The 25,291-nt window shown below is 51.0% G+C and overlaps 3 protein-coding genes across 3 annotated transcripts; 1 reads left to right on the forward strand and 2 right to left on the reverse strand.

Annotated features, from left to right (window-relative positions):
- Positions 1-1,211: 1,211 nt before the first annotated feature.
- On the reverse strand, positions 1,212-7,219 carry LOC100900434 (influenza virus NS1A-binding protein). The gene is made up of 11 exons (XM_018641640.1): positions 7,176-7,219; positions 6,930-7,043; positions 6,354-6,611; positions 6,080-6,226; positions 5,807-5,983; positions 5,427-5,680; positions 4,792-5,294; positions 3,397-3,526; positions 3,148-3,288; positions 2,904-3,044; positions 1,212-2,798 (listed from the first exon to the last, which is right to left on the reverse strand). The coding sequence occupies exons 2-11, from the start codon at positions 7,041-7,043 to the stop codon at positions 2,606-2,608; spliced, it is 2,058 nt and encodes a 685-aa protein (XP_018497156.1). The 5' UTR covers positions 7,176-7,219; the 3' UTR covers positions 1,212-2,605.
- A 7,427-nt stretch (positions 7,220-14,646) lies between these two features.
- Positions 14,647-16,043, forward strand: Trmt112 (tRNA methyltransferase subunit 11-2). The gene is made up of 3 exons (XM_003738327.1): positions 14,647-14,835; positions 15,486-15,587; positions 15,683-16,043. Exons 1-3 carry the CDS (start codon positions 14,758-14,760, stop codon positions 15,872-15,874), a joined length of 372 nt encoding a protein of 123 aa, XP_003738375.1. The 5' UTR covers positions 14,647-14,757; the 3' UTR covers positions 15,875-16,043.
- Positions 16,044-20,848: 4,805 nt separating this feature from the next.
- LOC100900713 (hexosaminidase D) lies at positions 20,849-23,232 on the reverse strand. Its single transcript, XM_003738330.2, has 7 exons — positions 23,146-23,232; positions 22,958-23,019; positions 22,614-22,864; positions 22,385-22,543; positions 21,851-22,267; positions 21,463-21,739; positions 20,849-21,376 (listed from the first exon to the last, which is right to left on the reverse strand). The coding sequence occupies exons 1-7, from the start codon at positions 23,225-23,227 to the stop codon at positions 21,107-21,109; spliced, it is 1,518 nt and encodes a 505-aa protein (XP_003738378.1). The 5' UTR covers positions 23,228-23,232; the 3' UTR covers positions 20,849-21,106.
- Positions 23,233-25,291: the final 2,059 nt, after the last annotated feature.

The raw sequence follows: 25,291 nt of genomic DNA on the forward strand, positions 1-25,291 counted from the left end.
GAAACGAGGATTGCCGCATGCCCACATTTTGTNTTTTTAAAGGCTTTTTTTGAAAAGATCACACCGGAGAAGATTTGACGATGTGATTTTCAGCCGAAATACCTGATGAAGAACTCGATCCGGAGTTAATTTCAAATCATTTCGAAGAACATGATTCATGGGCCATGTGGTGCGTTTGATGACAAATCCCCGTGCATGAAAGACGGTACTTGTACGAAGCGATATCCGAGGAAACTACTGGCCCAAACTATTACTGGGAATGATGGTTACCCACAATACCGACGTAGGTCACCGACAGATGGCGGGAAAATTATGAAATTGAAAGTACGAAATGTTGATGTTCCCGTCGATAATCGCTGGGTCGTGCCGTATTCGCCGCTTCTGTCAAAAACGTTTAAAGCTCACACCAACGTCGAGTATTGCAATTCAGTCAAATCAATCAAGTACATCTGCAAATATATCAACAAAGGGCATGATATGGCGATATTTGGAATGGAAAATGCATCTGCTCAATATGACGAGATCGAGCGCTATCAAGCTGGCCGATACATCAGCAGCAATGAGGCAGGCTGGCGTATCCTGTCATTTCCGATCCATGAGCGGCATCCAGCAGTGATACACTTAGCGGTACACCTTGAGAACGGACAGCGCATATATTTCACGGCGGGCAATCTCCAGTCGAGGCTCCAATCCCCTCCACAGACAATGATACATTCGCGAGCACGTTACTCTTCTCAGAAGTACCGAGATACTACACATGGAAAATTGTAGCCAAAAAGTTTCAGCGGCGAAAAATAGGTAACAATGCAAACATAAGATAAACTAAATATTTCAATCAAATTCAAATGGTCCCTGCCTGTTCCAAGAAAATACATCTACGGTTCGCAGCGAAGCGCGACCGGGCACGCTAGTGTCTAGCTAAAATGCGGCCCGAAAGGGCTTGCGGGTTCCATGCCCATACTCATCCCTATGTAATAAATGAAATCACAGGTCCGGCTGGCAGTTCCACCCAGGATTCAAAGCTGCGCTCAAGTCAAAATTATCCAATCACGCATTTTCCTCGTCGTCTTTCTATCTCAAACCTAATAGAGCGCTGTCTCCACCTCTGACTTCGGTCGAAGCGAGTGCAGTAGGTTGACGTGCTCAATGACGTAAAGTAGGATCCTGACGAAGAACGCTCGGGGAGTTCAAGGCTCGATGACCCTGTGCCATTTATTCGCTTAATCGTGCTCTTAACATTCCTCAAGTCGAGCTCCTTGAGCCATTGTCTACATTGAGTCCGTGAGATGGTATAGCTAGAGATTATTCTCCCGACGGAACCTCATGTTCGGACTCCTGAGGATGTAGGTCCACGGTCTTCGACATATAACATTGTTCCCCTGCCCATCAGGGTACGCTACATGTATTTGTTCAAAGCGGGGGCTTTACAAGGAAAAGGAAGCATAAAAAATAGACACTCCTTTATGTCAATTGTTCGAGCTCAAGGGTGCGATTCTGTTCTTACTCTATCTGCCGCATCACCACTGGTCTCAGAAGCTCCGTCGATCGCTCCAAGACAGAAGCGCAGCTACTTCCGAGATTGGCCAAATACATTAGACGACCAAAGGATTCCAGAAAAACATTGATTGAATTTCGAGAAAATGCCGGTCTCCATATAGGATAGGTTCCCAAATACCCTTGTACCGAATATTCTCCACAAGCTTTCTTGGGCCGAGCCGATTGTTCCCGCTTGAGGTCATTCAAAGACGATACGAAATTTAATTATCAACTGACCGGCTATTGTTTTCGCTCGTCGTTCTCTGAGCGCGGAAGAGTTTAGGTTTCCGTAGAGTCACAAAAATGGACAGATAGACTCGAGATTGCAGGAACGGCGCTCCTCTGGCGCTCTCCTTCGAGACTGTGGTCCACGGAGCCATGGTCAACGGAATGAAGCAACTTCCTCGCTCTCCGTATCGAGCGGGATCTCTCCAACATGGTTCATCTCGGAATCGGAAGTCAAGAAACGATTCCGAGAAAGTCGACGAATGCTCTCTCAAATTATGACTCACGGTTGGGGAGCGATTCTTGCCCGTCGATTTCTTGCTCAATGTGAAGAAAATTCTCAAGCACCGACGCATTGATTGTGTCCCATTTCCTCTATGAGATGGCACTCCTTGTGGTGGAAAGGTCCCGATTCACTCGTTCGAGAACTCAGGCTGACTGGAGAGGGCTGATCGAAGCAGTCGGACAACTACCGAGGAATACTGTCTACAAAATTCCGCCTCGCGGCACGAATATCATCGCTCACGGACAGCCGGAGTCGCCCAAGCCGAATACCAAAACGGGAAAAGTCAAGTCCAGCCAGGGAATTCAAGTTATTAGTCTCGGTGTACGTTTCGGAAGTGCGTCGCGGCATCGAGGCGAGAGTTAGAATTCATTGAATGTACGTCGTAGCCGAGGCGCGATTGCATCTTTGAATCGACCGACGACGCTGATAAATTTCGAGATTTGTCCGTTCGAAAATCAAATCGGATCGCGAGAGTTGAGGGATCGATGAGCATCGAGAATTTCTTCGTGATCTTATTAGTTCCTATCTAAAACTCAAAGTACAGATCGTCCGCTTGTTCTAACAACCACTAATACCGGAGGAACTTTCTCGGGATCCGCTCGTCCACTTGTTCCTATCCACGAAAGCTGTCCACTCTTCCCCGTCCTCGGCGTCGCAGTCCAAAGTCTCCAAGGTGTTGAGGAAGGTTTTTCCATTGAAGCCTCCCACGACGAAGAGACGGCCCTGGACGACGGCAGCGCCAACGTTCGCTCTACAGGAAAAAGGGAAATTCGCAAGGTCAGCTGGTGGTAAAGCGACGAGCGATTGGGATGACGAATACTTATCGAACGGAGCATGCTCCGTTGTTATATCGTACCTGCAAGTAGTGAGTGGAGGTCCCGCACTCCAGGTATTCGTGGTTGGATCATATACTTCGACGGAGCACAGGGAATGTGAGCCATCATGACCGCCCATGGCGTAGATGCGGCCTCGAAGAGAAGCTACACCACAGCCTCGTCTGGAAGATCAATGATTAGTTATTCTCAATGATAATCACCATCCGTTATCCCCAGCCGATTCCTTGGCTGGGTGATCCGTTACTCCGGCCTGCAGTCACCTACCTGGCTTGTTGCATCGGAGCGCACGGAATCCATTTATTTTCCTCAGCTGAGTATCTTTCCACGCTGGGACTGCAGTTCCACTCTTCACCGCTACCGACCGCGTAAATGAAGTCTTTGAGAACAACTATGCCCGGTTGCGATCTGCAGAACAAGGGAAGCACAAACGTTAAAATCTCTGAGCTAATAACAGGAAGTTCGGAATCGATTCTTATCGACAAATGCTCCGATCGAACGCCGTCGCTGTCTCACCTTTTGACTGTCAGAGGTGCCGCCAGTGACCAGGAGTTGCTCTCGGGATCGTATACGTCCACACGGGTCATGCCCCGTAGGCCGTTCGAGCCTCCGATCACGTAGATCTTTCCTTTGAAAGCGCAAACTCCTGCGAACGATAAGCCAGTCGCAACGAGATGTTCTCCCCCACCCAGCACAACACGTTTCACGTACAATTGCCACAAGCACGCGAAACTCGAATTCACCCCTGCTTCGCTTGTCCGGTCACGAGCTTTTCGCAACACGAATGAGACGCTGATACTACAGTTTCAAGTACATTTCTCCTTTGTATTTCAAAGACGCCTGGACCGACGATTGTGCGAGACTCGAGCTCCTCGCGAGCCTCCTTCGATGGAACTATCCTATCAGTCCCGGGAATCGGAATATTTTCCCGAGCTCCCCAAAGTGTTTTTCCCTCGAAGTGGATATGTTTGAAAAAGCTGAGCGTCGGTTCAGACGTCTTTCACGCGCACGCTTCATGTTACATCTCAATGAATTCGGGTTCTCCTCAGCGTCTAGACCTCCGAGCTCCGGGCTGTGGGATTCACTTGTGGAACGACTCCGAGCCCTCCAGGAAGAGTATCTCGGCACGCTCGGGTCTCTCCGCGAAATCCGCAGCGCGTGCATATCGCGCTCCCGGCAGTGAGGCTTTCGCAGTCTGTCGTATCGACTACGTCTGAGGTTCCTGTGTTAGACCTTCTGGTAAAGCTGTCGTTGCTTGGTCGCAACAACTCCTCAGAAAGTCATTGGGGAACACTTTATGATGCTTCTTTGCAGCTCCAGACTACGATCATGCCTTCATCCCGGTGCCAGGACTAGTGGCGCTGACGCTGATACCGCTAGAGCTGCGATAGGACCCCGGCATAGGTCCTTGATTGTTGGTCCTGTTACGAACGAATAATCTGCTTAATAAAGATTTCTTTGTCCAGCGATGGGGTCCCGACAGGAACACGCCTTGGTTGCGATCCGACCGTCACGTATCTCCGTCCGGAAGGGGTCATCGCGCCCAAAACCAAAATACCTAGCCTCGCGATCGAGATCTCTCATCGCCCATGAGTACCCACACAAAATGCCTTAGCAACGACAGCTTTTCCGTACAAGACAACAATCATACGGCGTCAGTCGATCGACTACAATCCGAGTCAAAATAACAACAAAGCATCACCGTGTTCGTTCAATCCGGCTGCCTTCAGTCGGTCAGATTGTTGATTGACGGCACGCGGTTTTTTAAAGCTAGAATAAGAGATTACGCTGAACGGGTAGACGCGCTTCGGCGTGACAAATCCTGTTCTATGTCTCTATTTTTTCCTTCTTTCGGTCTGCTCTCGTTACACACATTCTCCCAACGCCATGACCGCATGCAGCGACACTCACCTGCATGGGATCTCGGGAAAGGCAGCGGAGCTATCGAGTGCCACTTCTCCTGCTCAAAGTCGAAAACCTCGCACGCTGTCAGGTCTTTCGTTCCGTCCGAGCCCCCGACCGCGTAGATGAGCCCGTTCAAGTTGGCGATGTCGGTTCGACCGCGCGGGCTATGCATGTCGGGGAGCTTGCTCCAGCGATTCTCTGCCAGGTTGAGTATTTCCACCGATTTGAGGCACTCAACTCTATCGTAACCACCACAAACGAACAGGCTCCCGTTGAGTTCAGCAACGCCCAGACCGCACCGAGGGTTCGGCATAGCTTGCAGCGTCGACATTTGCTGAAGAACCGGCGAATTGCTCTGGCCGTTCGGAGAGGTCGGCGATTGGTCCGGAGGTGTTTCCCCATGGTTGAGTCGTCGAACGGTCGATAGGAGAACGATGCTCCCATTAACGATCGCCAGTCCTGTCGTCGAGTGGGCGCTGGTGCTCGTTGTCGCAATGATGCGGAAATCTCTGCGGAGGATGGAGAGGGGAACATGAGACATCTCAATCGCGATCCCCAAAGCTTCTGGGAGTCCCAGCTTCACCAGAATTTGATCAACCGAATCGGAGGAAAGATCAAACAATGAGATTTCGAATTAGCACCTGTCGAATTCCTCGTCATCGCTGGAGCCTGACGAGTCTGATCTCGTGTAGAGGAATTGTTTCGGTTTCGCAGGTTTGTTGTTCGCCGTACCCTTCTTGCTTTTACTCTTCGCGTGACCCTGTCCGTTGCTTTGATGGAGTTTCTTCGAAAGCCGCTTATAATCCTGCACGAGCTCCGAATCACGGACGTCGCCAGTCTCGATATCGTTGCAATCGTGCAGAGTTCGATCCCGATTCAAATACAGCAGGTGGACCTGTGGAAGAGTGAGATTCGGTGAGATACCGAATCGCGCACAGATTAGGGTTGAAATATCAGTCGGCCCCGAATGAGTCGGCAGATCAGGATCTCAGTATCACGGGAGTACGAGGGCAAGGTGAACCTTTTCCGTCAGACGGTCGATCTCGAGAGTCGTCTCTGTGGCTCGAAGCCAGTCGAGAACCATTTCGAGTAAATGCCGCTCGTTGGTGTTATCCATCTCAGCCCAGCTGCTCTGGATGAGCTCGACTTGGATGTGTTTCAGAGAAGAGATTTCGGAACTTTTGAGAACCTCGCCAATCTGCGAACGAATGAGATGGTTTTAAAACATATATACGGAATCTGATCGTTCGAGGAGAACGGAAACGACGCGACGGTCGGGTAGGACAAGACATACGTTTTGCTTGATGAAAGAGTCGAGACGAGTGATCGGGTCCTTGTGACAGTGGTACGAATCGGTCAGGATTGCGCGCACTCCAAGGCAGTTTTCTGCGGTCACATTGTCCACCAAATACGCGCCACAAAATTTAACCACTGCGTTTATCTGAAAGAGGATAGCAGTGAGCAATCACGCATCACATGAGCTGAGCCGGAGCCATCAGGCTACATGTGGGCGTTGTCTTTTATGCCGTGAAACAGCCGTACTGCGCTCGCATGGATAAAGCACTCACTTTGAGCTTGGCTGCTGCGTGGTAGAGAGCTTTGACTTTCTGTTTCGGTATTTCCAACTTCGAGGTATAAGCATAATTGACAAGGCTCTCGAAAACATCGATGTCGTAATCGCCGCTAAGAACGCAGTGATCCGCCAGGGCTCGGTCCGCGGTGTTATTTTCGACACGCTGGTTGAAAACTTCGAAAAGATACGGCGAAACGCTCGCTACAACAGCTCGATGACAGCTAATCTCGTGAGTGTCCACCTTCGATGACACCTGAGGAAACGATCACGATGAGTCCTCCGATCGGGATCCAGATTTCTACCGAGATGAGTAGCTAATTTGGAAACTCTAGAATTGCGGTTTTTAACCCGGGTTCCGCAAGCCCCTGCTCGAATGCTCAGACTTTTATTCATTTCATCGAATCGGAATGAATTTTCTAAGCTCGAATGCATGCAGGATACTTCATGCGATCGTGGTCGGAGGTTTTGGGGTGATTAAGGGGAAAATTTGGGAACATAGAGTCCGAGACCAACGATAAGGGTTCCGTAGGGCATTTAAGGCTAAGAACCTCTGTGCTAGAAGCTGACCCACCTGGATAACTCCATCACAGAATTGCTTGTTCTTGCGGAGTTTGTTCAAGTTCTCCAACACGCTACTGGCGGCAGTCGAGTTGTCAAACTCTATGAACCCCTCTCCGTTTTTCATCTGAGGAGCATTAGACGATCCTTAAACCAGAATCAATCTTCCGAGACATCAAGGGACGGCTCGGGGAGGAAGCTTCGGCTCTCCGAGGAAGCCGGAGCTCTCGCCGCTGATCCGACTTGTGCATGCACTCACCTTGTATTCATCCTCTTGATCCCGAACGCTGATCACAGCGGGTTGCACATCACCATTGTTCTCCATTTTCGCTCGAGTCTCCAGTCCGTGGCCGTAGATTTCCTCCGAAGCGAGGGGGTATTCTCACACCAGTGGTCGAAGTCGATCACGACGGGAATGTGTAGGGAACCGATTGATCAAAACAAAAATTCTTGAGCGCTGGTCGAAACTCCCAGCTACGAATTTCCTTTCGAGAGTTTGCCGAGTTTCCAACTGCTCCTCTGGAATCCGAAAGGGGAGGCAGTCGTTAGCCGAGGGTGAGAGATCAGAAAAGTCTCGCATTCAAGCGGACTAAACTCGTCGGCTTACTGACAGCAAATACTCTTCCACACAATTTGGAGGCGAGATTCCGGAGCTTTGATTCTATCGATTCTGATCGATTGACGAGCTTCGCTATCTCGATGGTCTGTCTCCAGAACGATTTCCGAGAGAGGGAATTATTCCGACCACATCCAAGAGATGTATCCGATCTACGGCAAATCAGATACAAGTGTGAAACGAACGTCAGGAGATAATGCCTGTGGCTTGACCGCTCGGCCGCAAAATCGTCCCGCCATCCCACCAATGCGATAGAGCCTCCTGAGAACGTGTCTTGCTCCACCTACACTGTGGCGTCTTGGCGAACGAAATTACGAGTCTACGAAGCTCATCGTACACACGAGCAACCAATTGGGAGGATTCCACGAGCAGAGGAACAATCGAAACCCGAGATGACGTCACGACCCGGTCGTACACGGCTGGGCGAGGAGCCCGCGAATCATTTCTCCCCGCTGGAAATGTTTACGTTCGCCGAGACCGCATCGATTGCTTGGAAATAATATCACACGCGAGTTCGCGAGCCTAATGATAGGGACAGGCTTTGAGATGGCATGGGAACGTCATGGATGATTTGAGTCTGAGCTTCAGGAGCCGCTCCCCGACATCAGGCGATAGCTAATCTCGGCCTCTGATCCATGCAGCTATGAGATCAGAAAAGAGCTCTCGATGGAATAGTTACTGGGAAAGACAATTTGACGGAAAAGTTTGTCACAATTGCGGGCAATCGCGTAATCTGTGTGTTCTATCGTGAGGCCATGATCTATGACTTTGCATCGTGTACAAGCACCCTTCCGATTAAATGTATGTCGACGCCTCAGCAGCAGCGCTCATCACTGCGAGATCGACTCCTCCTGTTTCCCCGCCATTTCAATTCTGGGCTCTTGCCTCAGAGACATTGGGGAAGCCAGAAATATTCGAGCTAGAAAATGACGCTCAGCTGTACCACGTCAATGGCCACATCGTTCTAACGACTCTTTTCGGACACATTCAACAGGTCCTCCACTGGTTCATACAGGCACTATTCGCCCAGTGCGCTCCCCGTGACGAAATCAGGCATGAGCGCGGCGCGGGGCCCGAATAAACGCCGACCTTGGAACGATCGACATGACGACTGACCGCTCCTTTACGACTGCTCATGCCAGATGATAGTCGAACTTCCGGAAAGAAGCTGTCAGCTCACCATCGCTATATTAGGCGGCGAGTACGGTACCAAGAAACTTACTAATTACAACGAGAGGCGTTTGCGAAGCTGAGGAGGCATTCGCCGCCGAAGCAAGCGACTCCAGTGGGTGATAAGACTCTCTTCTGTCGGAGCTCCACGTGAGTCGACCGATCGACAATCGGACCTTCCCGCTCGCTCACTCGCTATCCGCGGTCCAGAGCGCCATCATAGAGAGGGTACACGATGGCGCGGCCGAGAGGAAGAAACAACTTGTAGCCAAACAGGTTCGCCCTGACGCCAGAGCAACTCGAGGCTTCTCTCGCGGCTGATCCGGAGAATCATCGACTTTTCTCGATCCTAATGCCCCGTCTCCTCTATCACAACCCCGCGAACCTTCGAGAATCAGCGTCGCTAACCGCGCTCAACTTCTCAGCGTATCTCACAATCGAGGCACTCAACTCGCCGTTTTCTCGGAAGTCCCGGTAGACTATCCAATCGTGGCCCAATTTCGTTCTGACCCACATAGAATGATTTCTGGCTGGAATTCTCATTTTCTGCCGCGTATCAGAGGCCCATTGCGGACGCTCTGCGCGAACTATCCGAAAAAGCTTCGCGGCGCATTCGCTCGGTAGACTAGAGCGGGCGTCAGGCATCACCGGTCAATGTACTCGTCGGTCGTGGAGCGCTAAAGGTCTCCGGAACAATGACACGATTGACATTACGAGATCGAATGTGCCGACGAATCGTCTGCGCGCGGAAGGCTTAGATTAGACCAGCGGGACTTCGGATCTCTTCCTCCGATCGATCGAACGATCCGGAGACTTCCGGAGATGTCGCCGATTCTCGCAGCGAGGGCTCAGAGAAAAGCGATACTCTCGAGGTCTTGAACCCAAGAAGTCGCCCTGCGAACTCGAAGAGCATCGCTTCAAATTAAAGTGATTTTCCCGTGTACGGCGCTCTTATCCCGAATGCTTCTGCTAGGTCAATACTCGAGCCACATTGACGAAGCTCATCGATTAACTTAGCGGTGCTTGAACGCTAATGATGTCATTAGACATCATATGATCAAGGAATTGCATCAGATGACTCATCACGCCATGTCGAGTGCTCGCTGAGCGGAGCCTCGAAATAGCCAAATGGATTTGCTGACGACAACCTTCAACCCGCCCAACTGAGCTCTCCAAGCAGTGTGAACGTCGCTGACTTCCGAGGATACGACCGACGAGGGATCATTAGAGGCTCAGACAGAGGACTCTCCGACCCGATGGACCGCCAGGCTTGGTACACACTGGCGTCTACAGATCGCTCGCATTCCTCGGAGCGGAAACTCTTCGATTTCACGTTTGGGGCTCCATAAAGTAAGGAAGTAGAAGAAGGAAGGAAGAGTTTGATATTCGTCCACTTCGTATATCAGCAATTCTTCCTGAGTGAGTCAGCTATCCTAATAGTCAATCACTCAGACCGCAGGATGGCCTGTCTAGATCATGAGCTCCGCAGAGAAAAGCCCGGAGTCGAGACCCTGTTATTTCGCAAATCGGTCAGCGCAAAAACAGTCTTCGTTCACTGCCGGGGATTTCCGGAATTTCCCTCCTAGCCGATTCAAGGGACCGTATCTGCGATCTCTGGACAGGTCATTGTGTCAATCAGAGCTGCCCTGAATTCGCCACTCTACATAGAGCATCTTGATTCGAGAGCAGAGGCCATCTTGACCCGGGAAGAGCCCTCTCTAGTGAGCGCAAGCCTGATGCAAGCTTTTCGAGAAGAGTCTTCTCCATGGCGAGAATAGCTGAGCTTTTGTCAGAGAGCTTTCTCAATAAGATACCTCTACGAGCATTTCGAGACAGAATTGACTTACGAGGAACCTCGTCGGCGCCGTTTTTCCGCCGATTCCAGTGGGTCATCATCTTCCTCGTAAATTATTCCCGCGGATTTCCGTTCTGAGACGCGATTTCAGAAGGTTTCAAGATGATTGAGGTCGACCGGTCTTGCCCGCCCCCTTCCCCCCCCCCCCCCGGAACGCCACCGTCACGTAGGATTTCCCTCTGGGATCAAGTAATTCTGGGAATCAGTCTCCGTTCCGGACATACATCTCACTCGGCTCACACTGTAGCGAAATTTTCCGCCTGTCGGTCCACCTCGTGACTGACGGCTGACGCACATACAAATAGAGCAAAAACCCGTCGAGACTCTTTCGAGGCTGCACGAGACCGGAGAAAAATAGAGCTGCCGCCCTGAATAAGAGCGTTTCTCAAGCGTATTTTTACGCGATGGAAATCTCAGCTTCTCTATGTCTCGTGCTCGGGCTCTCCCCGGCGCCTCGTTACAGACTCTACGGCACCCGAAAGAAGAAGAAGTCGGGCAGAGCATCCTACTCACTTCAGAGATCAGATGACGTCTCTCAAAAGCGTTCGGAGCCCATCCAGAACAAAGGAGCATCCGAATCGAAGTGGAGATTTCAATCACTCTGTTAATCATACGTTCGAAACGTTCGAGAGATGACGGTAGCGCATGTACCATCTGGCGGCCACACCAAGTTCGATGCAACACGTCGACATCTCGCTACTTGTGATCTCGCAGAGACTTGTGACGAGATGGGTCTTCTCCTCGATGACGTAAGGAGCAACGGGCCTGCGTAACCAAAGGCTGAGCTCAACAACTTTATTTCGGGGCCGATCGTCGAGGGACTGTACTCTCACGTAGATCATTCGGAGGTCAGACCAAACTCGGGCTTGGAAGTCTCTGGCCCCGCCGGGCTTCCCGATTGTCCGGGCTCACCGTGATTCATGGCACCGAGAAAGATGAGGGAAACGAAGTTGTGAAGCTCGACGACGTTCCGATCTGATCGCGCGCGATCTCAGTGAGACTCGCTGCTCGCCACCCTCAGGTGATGAACGTTTCCGGTATGCCCCCGGTGACTGTCTTACAGAGGGTCCCCCAACCACGGGAATAGATTATCATTATTATTATCAGAAGAGGTCTTCCCGCCCGGGGCATTTCGGCCCTTGATCCTGGGAGGTACGGATGTAATTTTCGAAGAGAGCGCGTAGGCGGGTCGCAATACTCACCAGGACGGAGTCGTTTGATGTGGCACAATCATCATAAGGACTGAGAGATCTCACAATCTCGCCACTACGCGGCATCCGCAGAGTTCGAGGTTTGAACCTGATGACCATGAAGATGTTCGGTTCGGGGGCTGAGAGCCACGTCGATAGCGAGAACGACGAAGAGATTGACACTGTTGTCTCGGTACACGAAATTAATTCGGCTCCCGTTGTTCTGAAGGAAGCCGTTTTGACTCCGAAGCGCGAGATCACTTCTAGGAGATGGCCAGCTCACCTGTGGATGGAAATGGAATGATTTTCGAATCGGTTTCGATCCCAAGAGGATAATGATCACCCGCGAAGCTTCGAAGATCGAGTCGGCATATCCTCTGAACTGCACCGTTCAGTCATCTGTGATATGACGGCTTGCGGTCAAGACGATCGAGAGATTCTTGAATTCATTGTGATAGCTTTGTCTTATATCCGCGGTTTCGTGCCGAAGCCTTGAGACGATCGATCGGAGAGCTGCCGCTGTTCTCAGCGCCTGATGGATACAAACTGCGTAGCTCTGAAACGAGCGGCTCGCTGGACCTTCCGTGAAGAATACATGGCAAATCGGAGTTTCGAGCTTCATATCATGCGGTATGAATGGTGTCAATTTTCGGAGTCTCCGCGGGAAACTCCGATCTCTTATGCGTGGACATGCATGTATCGCGAGACCGAGTTCCGGATTGATTTGCACTGGCGTACAAGCATCACAGCTTGTCTCGCTCAGGAGACCCTTACCCAAATTTGTCAGTTCATTGTCGATGGTGTAAATCCGATATTTACGCTCCATGCTCTTTGCAATAGATATGTCCTGAAGGGAGAGCGTGATCGTGAGCACGTCCTATCTGAGCGGTGCGAACGACGGCTCGAAATTGGGTCATGAGGCAACGACCTCGCTCGGGACGAGGTGCCGAACAACCCATCACTAGGGGCTCTCCCGGGAGCCTCGCTCTCGCGAAGACAGTAAATTCCGTCTCATTCGCGGTTCCGCGATGCTTCGCTCCTCGTGACGTTCCCAACTCGCTCAATACTCGATCCGAGAATCCGGTGGATTTTCGATGGAGTATTGAAATCTTAGACGTTCTAACTTCCATATCCGCAACGATGTGTGGGGCTACGGGGTGTCTTTATCAGGAATCCCGAGGGAGGGCACATATTCCCGTAATACCGACGTGAGTGAAGTTCTTCGGCGAATCTCCGAAGAACTTATCATACGCTTGGGGGCTACGGAACTCGGAGGAAAGGATTTGGCACGGCTGAGAGGATAGGATATTGGGAGCGTGTCGAGGAGCGAGCCCGAGGATTTCATTCTCGTCGGAATCAGTCTCGGTCTCTTCCAATCGGAGTTCATATGCCCCTGGGGCTCTACAAAGACCACGTCGATAATAAGGAAGTTTGGTATTCCCGGAGGAGGAAATATAGCACGGGAACTTGGATTTCGTTCCCGAAATCAAGCAGCTCAGATCGCCCTCGAATATCGGGTCTCTGGGATGCCGAAAGTCGGCTAAGGTCGATTTTCGAACAAGGTCCGTGGCATGCAGGGAGAGCTCATTTGACTTCACTCCGGCAAGATGCTGCGGCCGCTGTCGGTAATGCAGAGGACCTGTTCGACTCATCCCCAGACTCTGGACGTAATTCATTGCGGAAGACGACTTACCGGAACTAGTGAACTCACGGAGATCGTCGATTTCCGTATGAACTTCTTCGCGAAACCCTTCGGGAGAAACGATTCCCGACGCGGATGTCCTGACGGAACTAGAGGAAATTCACCGATGAGTCACAATCACAATCTGTGAAGAGCGTGCAGCCGAGAATACCGTGCTGAGGGCTTTGCGAGTGTGTTCTGAGCGCGAGGGCGGATTGGGAGAGATACGCGCTGTCTCGCTTGCGTGAGGAAGGGCCCTTACAACAAATGGACAGCTCAGCCGTCGGTCCTCGTCCCTTCTAGACTCCGGAACAGAATGGAAAGAGCCGATCTCGGATACAAGGAGGCGACGCCATTCCGTGCAGAAAAAAAAGTCGTTTCGGAATCAACTGACTGGTGTGAGATTCATATGCGAGCTTTACCTGATTCAGAACACAAACTCTCGGGGTAATCTCGCGAAAGATACGGACGTTTTCCTCCCTGATCCGCCCCATTAGAAACCCTCGGAGCAGTCCCGACAGATGCGCTGCGTGCGCTTCCGGTCCGATTTTCAGATTATTTCGAATACTTCCTGGGATCATACCTTAAGAATCATCGAAACCATCCATAGACCAACGCTACGTGATATAAGACTGACACCGAAATATCGGAGTGTACCCAGAGAAATGGGGCAGGGGACTACGACCGCGGAACTTCGCGGGCCGCGAGACTCCGCGACGAAGATTTGGGAAGTTTCGCGGGACCGACTTCGGATTTCGCCTCAAAGTCGGAAAATGGTGCGTTCTCCTCAGAGGGCCATGAGTTCTGGCATCCCCGTCTACCTCGTCTAGAAAAACCCTTGGGCCTTCATTTTGACTCACTCAACCATCTAAGATCAGAAACGAAATGGTTGCCCCTTTCGTGTTGCAGCTTCCGTTGGAGTGAATTCGCTTCGGGTCGGGGTTGATCTCCGATATATCGATGGCCCGATGAACTCACCAGGACCCGAAGGAAGCTAATTGTCGCTCCAGAAATCGGGGCCTCATAAGAAGTATGAATACGACTGTTGTCTAACGACACGAAGGTTTGATTATATTCTATATTTTATTATATTCATCTTTTATTGTATCGTGAGCATAATTACTTCCGGCGTGCGTAACCTTCGGAGACCACCAAACTGGAGCGCGCGACTTAAGCTTCTATGCGCGGATACCAACCTTCTCCTCCAAGCCAGCGGCATGTGTTTAGTCGGAGCCACGATAACAGGAGTATTTTGGAGGAATTTGTGGTTTGTTGGAAATTTGCCCATTCAGCGTTACTTTATTGTTGGGAGTCAACGCCAGGGATACAATGAAGCTCCTCACGCATAATATGCTCACTTCGAAAGCCATCAAAGGCGTGCAAACGGGATTCCCATTGAATATTGTTGTGAGTACCTTCGGAATAGTACGGGCTGGGATTTTGAGTTCACAGTCCCGCACCCCGGGCGGCCATCGAAGAGAATTCTTAGTGTTGTTTGTGCCATGCGAGCCCGAAAATGAAGATTCTACGGTTCGTGATTGAATCATTTCGGGAGCGGAACCGCGAAGTCAGCTCGCTCTGAAGGCCGAATTTCTGAGAACATGTGTTCTCCCTGTGCACCTGGCCTCTCCCTAAAGGCGAATTCCACAAGTTCGGGCAATCGCTGATTCTCGCGCAGAACTGCTTATCCGTTCGGGAGCTGACGGCGTCTTCCTTCTACGGAAAGAAAACTGAGGCCTCAATTCTTGAGGGACTGCGACCACACTTGTTGAACAGAATTACGACAGTCCTACCTACCTCCTTCTGATTTCCTCGCCGGGAATTGAGCACTATCGATCTCATTGCAATTTAGTCATGGGAATTCGTCTCCGGTTATCCAACGAAAGCGGTGTGCGGGGTGGGGAGGGATGGTCGTCTCACCTGATCGAGAAGCCCATTTCTTCGTCCATGTCAGTCGCATCCTCGGAGATTCTCAGCTCGAAGACGGGCTGCGACTTTGAAATGGTGATTCTGCGGAGGTTTTGAGTCCAGATTTGATCCTGATATGTTTTTTCAAGGTAAAAAAGACGAAGACAGTGGAGACCGAATTTAGCTCGGAGTTCATTCAACGCATGCTCCCGAAGTTGGATTGGCCTGCTTTCCTGAAAGCAGCGCAAACGGTGAGTGGCTCTCGTCGATGTAGAACCTGAGACCTGAGTCTTGATGTGGACTGCGCCTTCATCCCCGTCGTATTCGTTGCCGTTCTTATTTTCAGCTGGGCGTCGGTTCTCAACTACCTGATTCGCCCCCAACGGAGACGACTGACGAGACGGTCCTACGCTCGATACACCATGCTCTAGTGGAAGTTGAGGTTATCGAGGGCGAGCTCATCTGTCCAGAAACAGAGCGCAAATTCCCTATATCCAATGGCATACCCAACATGCTTCTCAACGAGGACGAGATTTGAAGGTAGCGGGTTGAAAAGCGTTCTTCCTGGAGCCACAAGAATCATCAGTTGAATGTAATCAATGAACCCGGATCTCGCAGCGCTTTGAGAACCAGAGTTCTCTTGAATTGCACTCATTACCCATATGTGTATTATCATGCCTACATCAAAATACCGTGAACGGTTGTCAGCACGGAGGCTTTTTCTTTATCAAATACTCCAGACGCTTTTCCCAACGGGGACTTTCGACTTTTCAGGTTTACAAAATTGAGAAATATGTTTAGTGCGTCCTCGGATTCGAGAATGACGAGTCGGGGAATCTTAGGAGTCGGGTATCATAGTAGACCACGGATCCTGTTCGATGCCATGGAAGAAGTAGATCCGGAAGGGTTGCTGTGGTCGGAACTCGAGGCTCCCCCTCCACGCTCTGGAGTCTGCGATGCGCGATCCATTCTCGGGGGTCCTCTATCTAGAGTCTAGAGGATACATTCGTTTTACTGACATTGAAGTCCGGCTGTCTCCGCACGGGGTCGCCCTGGGGCTCACTCCACAAGTCATCAGAGCACCATATGTGTGCGAGTCCGGATCTGATCTGAGATCTACGAAGTGGGAATTCGAGAATTCGACTCCCGGTCTTCTCGAACGTATCTTGGTGCGTGATCTAATTCAATCTACGTAATCTGCATGGCCTCCGTGCATAATGGGGGAAAACTGAGACTGTATATGCATAGCATCATCGCAGACGTAAGGTGAAACGTGACCAACAAAGAGCCCCTTTTCGTAAACTCAGGTCCCGAAGTTTATTCCACCCGCAGATTTTCTCGGAGATTCTTTTTCTCCTCGCACCCGTCGGAAATGGCGATCCCTTTCCGAGAATTTTATCTCCGACGTTCATTCATCATGCGAAATATCGCCAGAATCTCCCGTTTATCGGTAGCCTCCACCGAAAACGACGCCCCTGGAGCTGGGGAAGAAACGGCGCTCAGGGCGGTCCGCCTTCCTGGCCTGGTTCGCTTAGCCTCTGAAGTCGTTCCCATCCGTCGGTCGGTTTCGCGCTGCCCCTCCGAATCCTCGAATTATGTTAACAGGGTCTCCCTGTAAGCGCGTTGCGGAAAGACGGACGAAGCCCGTGCCTTGGCAGAGACCATCTAGTAATGATGATGGCGGTATATCACCTTGTCAGAATGAATTTACGCTCTGGAATGACGCAAGGACGCCCTGCGGTGAAGATTTATTCAACACGCAGAAGACGCGTCGATGACTTCTCGCATTACGAACAGTCAGCATGAGAGCGAGATTCTCGCGTCAAATCTCCTTCCTGGTTCAGTCGTGACTGATGATCTTCTCCTAGTTCGTACCAGCTGTCGGCCGACGCACGCGGACAATGTCCCAATCACTCGCAATTTCATGATTGATCCCTACGCCTCGAGTCACATCTTCAGAGACGTCATCGTGGACCTCTCACAAAGGCCTGAGGTATCACCGAAACAGACCGATCTCTGTGGGCCCATCGATGTAAATACTGAAGGATCTCACGTAACGCGCTTCTGCGTCATGTGACGATGCGTGACAGTCTCCCATTCTTTCCGTGAAGCCACCCATTGGTGGTGCTGCTGCCGGTGCCGCCGCCGCCGCCGCTGCTACCCTTTCTATTGAATTTAATTCTCTCGAATTTTCATTCTCCGCGCGATGCGCTCGCTCTGCAAGAGAAGAATGAGCGACTAGTTTTTTCGGACGGCGCTCCTGTTCGCGCCTGTCCTGCGTTTCAGCTGACTTTCTTCTGGCGTGGACTGACTCCGTTTCTGGTGACCGACAGACATTGAATTTCTTCCGTCGACGGCAGATCTTCCAGGATCGGATTGAGTGGCTTCTCCGCGGTCACAACGCCGCTCCGTCATGCTAGCTCAACAGAAGTACCAGATCTCGGAGAATAAAAGACCCTCGAGTCTGGAAAAGGACCCCCGACGTTCAATAAAAGGGGGTCAGTGCGCGATAGACGATTCATCTCACAAGTCGTCGATGGTCTTCTCGATCGACGAGAAAGATCTCTACGGACAATGGAATTACGAGCCTCCGTTGAGCTGTGTCAAGGAAGCGGACTCTGCGTGAGTTTTTTTTGTCGATCTCAAGCGTGCCCAATCGATGCCCGAAAGTTCTTAGGGAGCAGGGGAGCATCAGAACGGAACATGGAACCATCACTTGATGCAGCCTCCAGTGGTATCTTTCCCTGGAATGCAGGGCTCCTCTTCTCGCCATTCTATACAATCTGGTACAAGCGAGAATAAGAGGGAGATGTGAAGAAGGAAACTCAAATAGGAAAATGTGATACCTGCTAGATCTGAAGGACGGCACCGAGTCGATGCCGACCGATCACTCGTGGATATCCGCGCCTTCTTCTGCTCCGCTACGAACGTATACGTCGCTGTCCCGAGCAATGACTTCATGTTGTGTCATGTCTCGGTTTTCAGTTTTTCTGTGCCGACTCGGATATAATCGGAACGAAACTCCAACTCCCACGACAGACGCGATATTATGATGAAGTAGATCACGCACGGCGATGGTAAGAGACGATGCCGACTCACGGGATCAGGAATTGAACGCATCTCGAGCACTCAACGAGCTCTCGATACCAAAGGCGATCCACAAAGTCCCCGATTCCGCATGATGGAAGTAAAACGGAGAAGCCTCGAGTACTCAAGGATTCTCGAGGCTGCCGATCGTTGTCAGGAGTCGACCGCGGAAGAAAATGACCGATCCAGACCGAAAGGAACACTGGAGGTCGTTTCAATGCTGACTGGGGCGAAGAAAATTCAGCATTTGGAATTCAATGCCAAGTGGTGACTGCAGCCAGCCCGACTGATACATGCAACCTCTTTCTGCGGAAGCGCGACTGAATTATCACGTCCACCCGGGTGTTTCACCAAGAGAGTCACGTACCGAGAATTCTCATTCTATCCAGATCTAAAGCGTTCCCCACGCCGAAACTCTCTGGGATAGAAAAATTTGAATCCCATGGGGCCAATGGGACATTGTCCCCTCCTCTCCGTCACGCGATGAGCGTCTGTCTCTTCTAGATCACCCGACTCGCCATGACTTATCGATGGTTGTTTTCTGATTGCAGAAGTTCGGACGAGAAACCTCAGGAGAAGAAAACCGGATATCTGTTCAAGTTCTTCTACTTCGTGGGCGCAGCCGGAGCCGCCATCACGACGTATCTGTTGTATAAAACGTACCTTAATCCTCCTCCAACGGTTGAATTCGAGGAGTAATTCCCTCAGCGGAATCTCAAATATGCAAACATGAGGGTTGTTGTGACTAACTCGCTTCCGACTTCCGACTTCCGACTCGATTGTATGCCGACTCACCATCATATTGACACGACGCTCAAGCGCTTTCGGTTGGAGCTCATCGTGACACCCTCCGGATTCGAGCTCGATGTACACGGGTATTGTCGGGGCCCTAGATGACTTTCGCAAGGAGTGAGAGATCGTGCGAGAGCAGTCACTAAATCGGAGAACAACATTCCGCGATTGATATCGAGACACTGAGGATCCGAAAGTCAAGTCCTACGCGACTAGGTGATTCTCTGCGGAATTCTCGCGGACTCCTTTTCCACGTGCCGCACAATTGTAAACATGAACGAGGACACAGGAGCGGTCAAATCGAGGTAGCATCCGTCGAAGAGAGCGGTCAATCCATGCGCGGTATTTTTGTCATTCATGCTTGTATTTATTCCACGGTTGGGAAGAGAGCAGACCGATCTACCGACATCCGGGAGTCTTAATCACAGAAGAAATCCGGCCGTACTGCCGTAACACTAAGTCTTGCTTCGAGAAAAATAGCCTCGTGCGGGGGAGACCTGTCACGCTGAGAGCTCAGCGAACTCCTTCGTGAGGGGGGACGGTATCGGCGGCCGGTGTCATCGAGTCTCCTACCGCAGCAGCCAGCCGAATAGTCGTGAAAAGAGAATCGATGTCAGTCTATCTACGGCATATTTCGACTCGATGATCTTGAGGGAAGCTTTGTTGAGAAATGGAATAAATCGATCGAATAAGAGGGATTCTCGGACTTTATCTTCTTCTTGTTTCTCGTGAGACAGGACCGATCGCTAGAGCTCGGGGCGACCAGCATTCGTAGATTAGCTGCTAGGACATTCCGTCGCGGTCTTGGGTCGATTAGGTGTGTCTCGAATCCCACGCCCGGTTTCTACTCCGGAACGCGCACATCCCGAAAACCGAAGATTGGTGCGCGAAGCCTGTGGCACCTGACGGGCCGCTTGCGATACCATCGGGGGAAGGAACGGAAGCGCATATATTGAATCATTCGAGAAAATCTCAAATCCCGAATGAGGCCTCGGAGGATATGGGAATGTCAAGGTCATATTCCGTATTGTGTAATTCTGACTCGAACGATTCCGTCATCCGGCGAGAAGCGTGAATGGGCAGATCCCGTGAAAGATCTCGGGGACTTGGGACGCGAGAGAAGATCGGCAGACTTCGGAAGCGATCTTGAACATTTTTGTGCGCAAACATAACGCTGGCTATAATTTGACTCTGCAATGAAGCACGCAATCGAATCTGGCTTTGCTTCTAATACTGTCGAGGAAGTTATTCCGCGGATCGATATCGATCAGAATCCGGACGGGTATCAGCGATATTTCCGGCCAGTGTTACCTGCTCTCTCCTCCGATCGCCCTCGGAGCATGCGAGCTCGGAAATCCTTGCCGGAAGAAGCTCTGGACGGATTTATGCGGCCATCACAATCAGTATGAAAGAACCGTAGGATTAACCGGTCGGAGCCGTAGGCGGATGGAGGAATGTGCAATCACAAGGCGATCGCACTCCCTCGCAACCCTCACATATCATACATGATGTTTAGCAGCGACTGATCTTCGCTTCAGCATCGCGAAGTTCATTGCGATGATGATGACTGGTTATCCAACCTACAGTCTCCATTCGTGCTTAATTTTTCTTATTTTATATCCTTTTTCCCTGTTCGTCCATTTTATTTCCATTCTGGGGACAATGACAGCGCTCCGCCTCGAGCGAGCGACCAAGAAACGCTAAATACGTACCGCCTAAATCCTCAGCCCCGAGAACATATCAAGGTCGGCAGCGAGGGCCATGCGACGCCGAAAAATGATGCTTTAACGGAGGATACCTCAAGGAGCTCCGACGACGTCTGGGCTTTGCAGCCAGTCCGGCAGTACTTGACAGTCAATCACCATGAGTGTATTCTCCAAGCTGATGCCGCCTAATTATACAGAGGGCGCCTGGGAAAAGTTTTGTGGTAAAGGAGTTTTTCTGCGACGGTTTGCAATGCTTGACCCCAGTCTTTTTGTGGTTGCCAGTACGTCTCGATCCATTCCTTCAATGTGAATTGATCGCACACATTCTTCAAATGCTGGATATTTTCTAACACTGTGTCCAAGAGATCCATAGCCGCTGGTAGTTTGACCACGGCATCCCTCACAAGAGCCGGAGAGCTGAAGTTGTGCTTCAGGTTCATCGGAGTCAGGAAACCCTGGAAGAGAGCTCAGCGTTCGAAAAATACGCGGTTCCGGTATCTACCGCAGGTCGAATGAGTTTCGCTCCGAACCCTATACATACCTTGTAATAGGAAGTACTCTCGATGGAGAGCCTCTTCCTTTCGAATTGGTCAAGCCGTTGGACCGCGACGAAGGTCATCGCTCCTGGATATCCGCACCACATAAGGGCAGCGTCCTCGGGCGATGCCAACGGTATCGGTCTGTTGCAACGAAGGAGCTCCCGAATATCCTCCAGTGCCCTCGCGTCATGAGAACCGGTGCTGAGGTGCTTGAGACAGAGAGCCAGTACAGGAATCCCGACAGGGAAGAGCTCACACAAAGAACCGAAATGGTCGAATCTGGAGATGAGTTTTGAGACTCAGAATCATGAGATGAACCACCCGACCACATACCATCCCTCCCAGATTTCCTAGGAGCCCTCGGCATTACTTCATCGAGGAAGTTCTCACCTCGACCAACCTGTGAGAGCGATTCCTCTCAATTTAACCTTGTTCTCCAGGCTTGAAGCTACTTTGAGCCAATCGATATTGTTGTTCAGGTGCAGAGTATACTGCGGCATTTGCTCGCTCGGCCCAGCCACACCCTTGAAAGCGCTCGCAACCCAGATACCGGCAAAGTTCGCCTGAGAGTATTTTTCGATCAGGTCGGCTTCCCCTTCTCCGACATTCCTGTAACTCCACAGCATTATGTCCGTGTCCTTCGTCAGATTCTTGGTCCTCAGAACGTCGATGTCTATCTTCCGGAACATGTCGTCCCACATGATCGGTTGCAGGTTCAGGCTTCTCGTGAAGGCGGTGATCGTATGCACATGATCCAGGAAGAGATCATCCGTTGTCCAATTATTCGCAAACATACGGGCCTTACACCTTCGGAATAGGGGGTCATCATTCCGAAGCCATGAATCTCCCGACATTTCGTGATGGATTGTGAGTAGCGAGACCGTCGCTTGCGGGGCAGCGATAAACCTGATACTTCAGTCCTACCGGGAGCATTCTCCGATGACGAAGACCTCATCACTTCCAATGTGAATATGAGAGATGCGATCCTTGTGAAGGTGAGCAACTTGTCTCAACATGTCTCTGACGATTATATTCGACAGGCTGAACGATGGGCACAAAGCCTGAGGATTTTCCGGGTCCTCCCTAGAGTGATGAGATGGGTTTAGCGCCCTGACAGGAACGAGCGAGAAAATCCTTCTCGAGTCGAGCTCACCTCATGGTGATGTAGTCAGGGAGTTTCAATACGAACTCCAAGTGTCCGAAGGTCTGCACTAGGGGGATGACGGTCAGGTTATTGGAATCTGCAGCATCGAGCAGGCGTTTGATGTCGTCCGGTGAAAAGTGGTTTCTCGCAGTGAGGTTGCGTAGAGCTCCGGAATAAGGGAACATATCTTCGTATTCGACCAAGAGCCCGGAAGCACCCATTGCGCGGAGGAGGGGGAAAACGCTCTCCATGTAGGCGATCTGCGGAGATCAGACGGTTCCGTACCATTCCATCTCACTGCCTTCGGGGATCTCTTCGATCACGTCGTAAATTTTGAGGTCGTTCGAACTCACGCTAAGCGGTGCACCCTTGAAATCGAGATGGACTAATTTCTCCGGGAACAGTGACGATTGATCTAGAAGGAAATCGGTGGATAATGCTCTCCTCCGATATGTTCAGACTAAGAACCGGGTTTCGAGGCGACTGATTTAAATCGGAGCAGGGGGCGGGGGAAAAATGTGCTGAGGCACTGTGATCTCACCCGAGGCGGCTTCGACATGGGGACTACACAGGAAACCTCCAAATACTCCGGCGAGGAAGTACAGCAACCCGATCCTTCCCATGGTGGAACTTCAATCCGGGATGGCTCTTCAAACTTGTGGGCTGGCGAAAACACTCAGTCGAATGGAAGCAAAACGATTATGATTAATTCGCTGATACAACAAGCTGACGTGAGAACGTGTTGAGTATACGAGATTAAGGTGTTTGGCAAGAGCGTCCGACCGAACGTACGCAGTAGCCACCCGGGAAGCGATTGTTTGGAAGCACGGCGAGCTCCGCCGCGAATCATCGTCTGGTCAACCGGTCAACTCTCTAATGAAAACGATCGTAAGCTCAGGGAACCTTCGACACTCAAGTAGATATCCATGGAATCACCAAGTTTTGATTATCAGATGATTCCATGTCAAGTTGATCATGAGGGATTCGACGTCTCCACTCGGATCCTTCGAAGTAGAGGCTGCTCACACAGCTCCGGTGGTCGCCTTACGTCTGTCGACTGGAAAATAGAGGGAAGCGGCAAAAGAAACTAGGTAGCACAAAATTGAAGCCCTTCATGCACTTCCCGCTCAGAGCTGACCTCAAGTCGTCCAATCGCACTAGCCTCCAACTCAAGGCGAGCGGTTTTCTTTCCATCATTCGCCGGAATGTTCAGGTCGGTCGCCGCTCGCTGGTGCTACATCTGTGCGTGCTTCTTGGGTTGACTTTTTATAGGCTGCACCGAGAGGGTTCAGACGCTGAAGGTCTTCATCAGGTGGAGCATCAAATGCCATGGCCTCGAGTTTCTCAAAGATCGTGCAAGCGGCGCATGAGTTCCTCTTTTGAAAGTTTCCACAGTCTAATGGCTAATCGAGCTCTATATGGTGAAACTTGGTCCATCATGACTCCAGGGGCTCAATGTACGTGTGCAGTTTTTGCAAAGAATCGAGGAGTTGTCCGGATGCTTTTGGAAAGGGGCGGGGCTGAAAGGAGAAGGAAGGGAGATAGAGCGAAGAAGGAGCCGCGTACAATGGACTTCTGGAGGCTCTGGCGACGAAGCGTTCCATATCTATGCGAGCGCCTATAAGAGACCCGTATATAGGAGAAAGCCTCGTATTAGAGACACCTCCCACCCTCCCGGTCTCATTCGATGCAATGTCAAACATCTACATATCTCTGATATGAGAGACACTCGCTCCTTAGCCCGCCTATGTTCACGGGCTGTGAGTGAATAAATTATATTCTGAAGACGTCGCGAGAGGCCGCTACCGAATTCCCACATCAAAGTTGAGCGTCGATCACGCACAGAAACGTTTGCAATGTGCCAGCGCCCGTGGATGCACGACGATTCCTCAGCCAAGCAAATTGTGACGACGCGTGCGGTCGAGTTTTCTTCGCACGTGGTTTGGGAAACAGCTGTGAAAAGAGGAGTTCGTGATAGGCCGTATTTTGTGTGGCGCTTTTCCCCGAAAAGGCAACGTTCCTGTTCCTCCCATTCTGGAGCCCGCTGGGTCAAGACTTGCGTCTGGACCTACGTCTCCCTTCCGTGGAAAACAGTACATTATTGCTTTCCCGGAGGAACTTATTTCGTGCTCTTGTGGAACAAAGTTCAGCAATCGCCACGACATGGACAATTCAATAGGTATCTTTCATCTGTCTTGTATGATCATATAGTTCCGGGGGTATCAATCAACAATCATAGTCGCCATTGAGGCTACTTCCTATCTTCCGGAGCGAGCGGGGCCGAGAATTGTTTCCGAATGGCAAAACGTCGAATATTCCCCTTCCGGATCCTTCCGTCCATTGAAATGAGCTAATCCCAAAAACTCCACACTCGTGTGTGTCACGTGGCTTGGCCGATGAAAGAAATGATCTCGCTACTGAGCTCCACAGAGCTTCTGACTTTTTCGTTGGGTAGAGTCTCGGCCGAGTCTCATCAGCTCGATGACAATGGCGGTGTCACGATGGCGGTGAGTGCCGCGACTGAGTCTTCTCCTCATCTCAGGGCTGTAGCTTCCCTCTCAGAGTCAAGGCTTCGACCGCAAGGTCCCGACCGCTTTCATTTCTGAGAGCTAAAAAGCTCTCACCACAATCGCTATTAGCATGTGCACGCGAGCTCGAACAAGATACCACACTGATTCCGAGTGTTC

Source organism: Galendromus occidentalis, unplaced genomic scaffold (assembly GCF_000255335.2).
Source record: "Galendromus occidentalis unplaced genomic scaffold, Mocc_1.1 scf7180000075894, whole genome shotgun sequence".
NCBI lineage: Eukaryota > Metazoa > Arthropoda > Arachnida > Mesostigmata > Phytoseiidae > Galendromus > Galendromus occidentalis.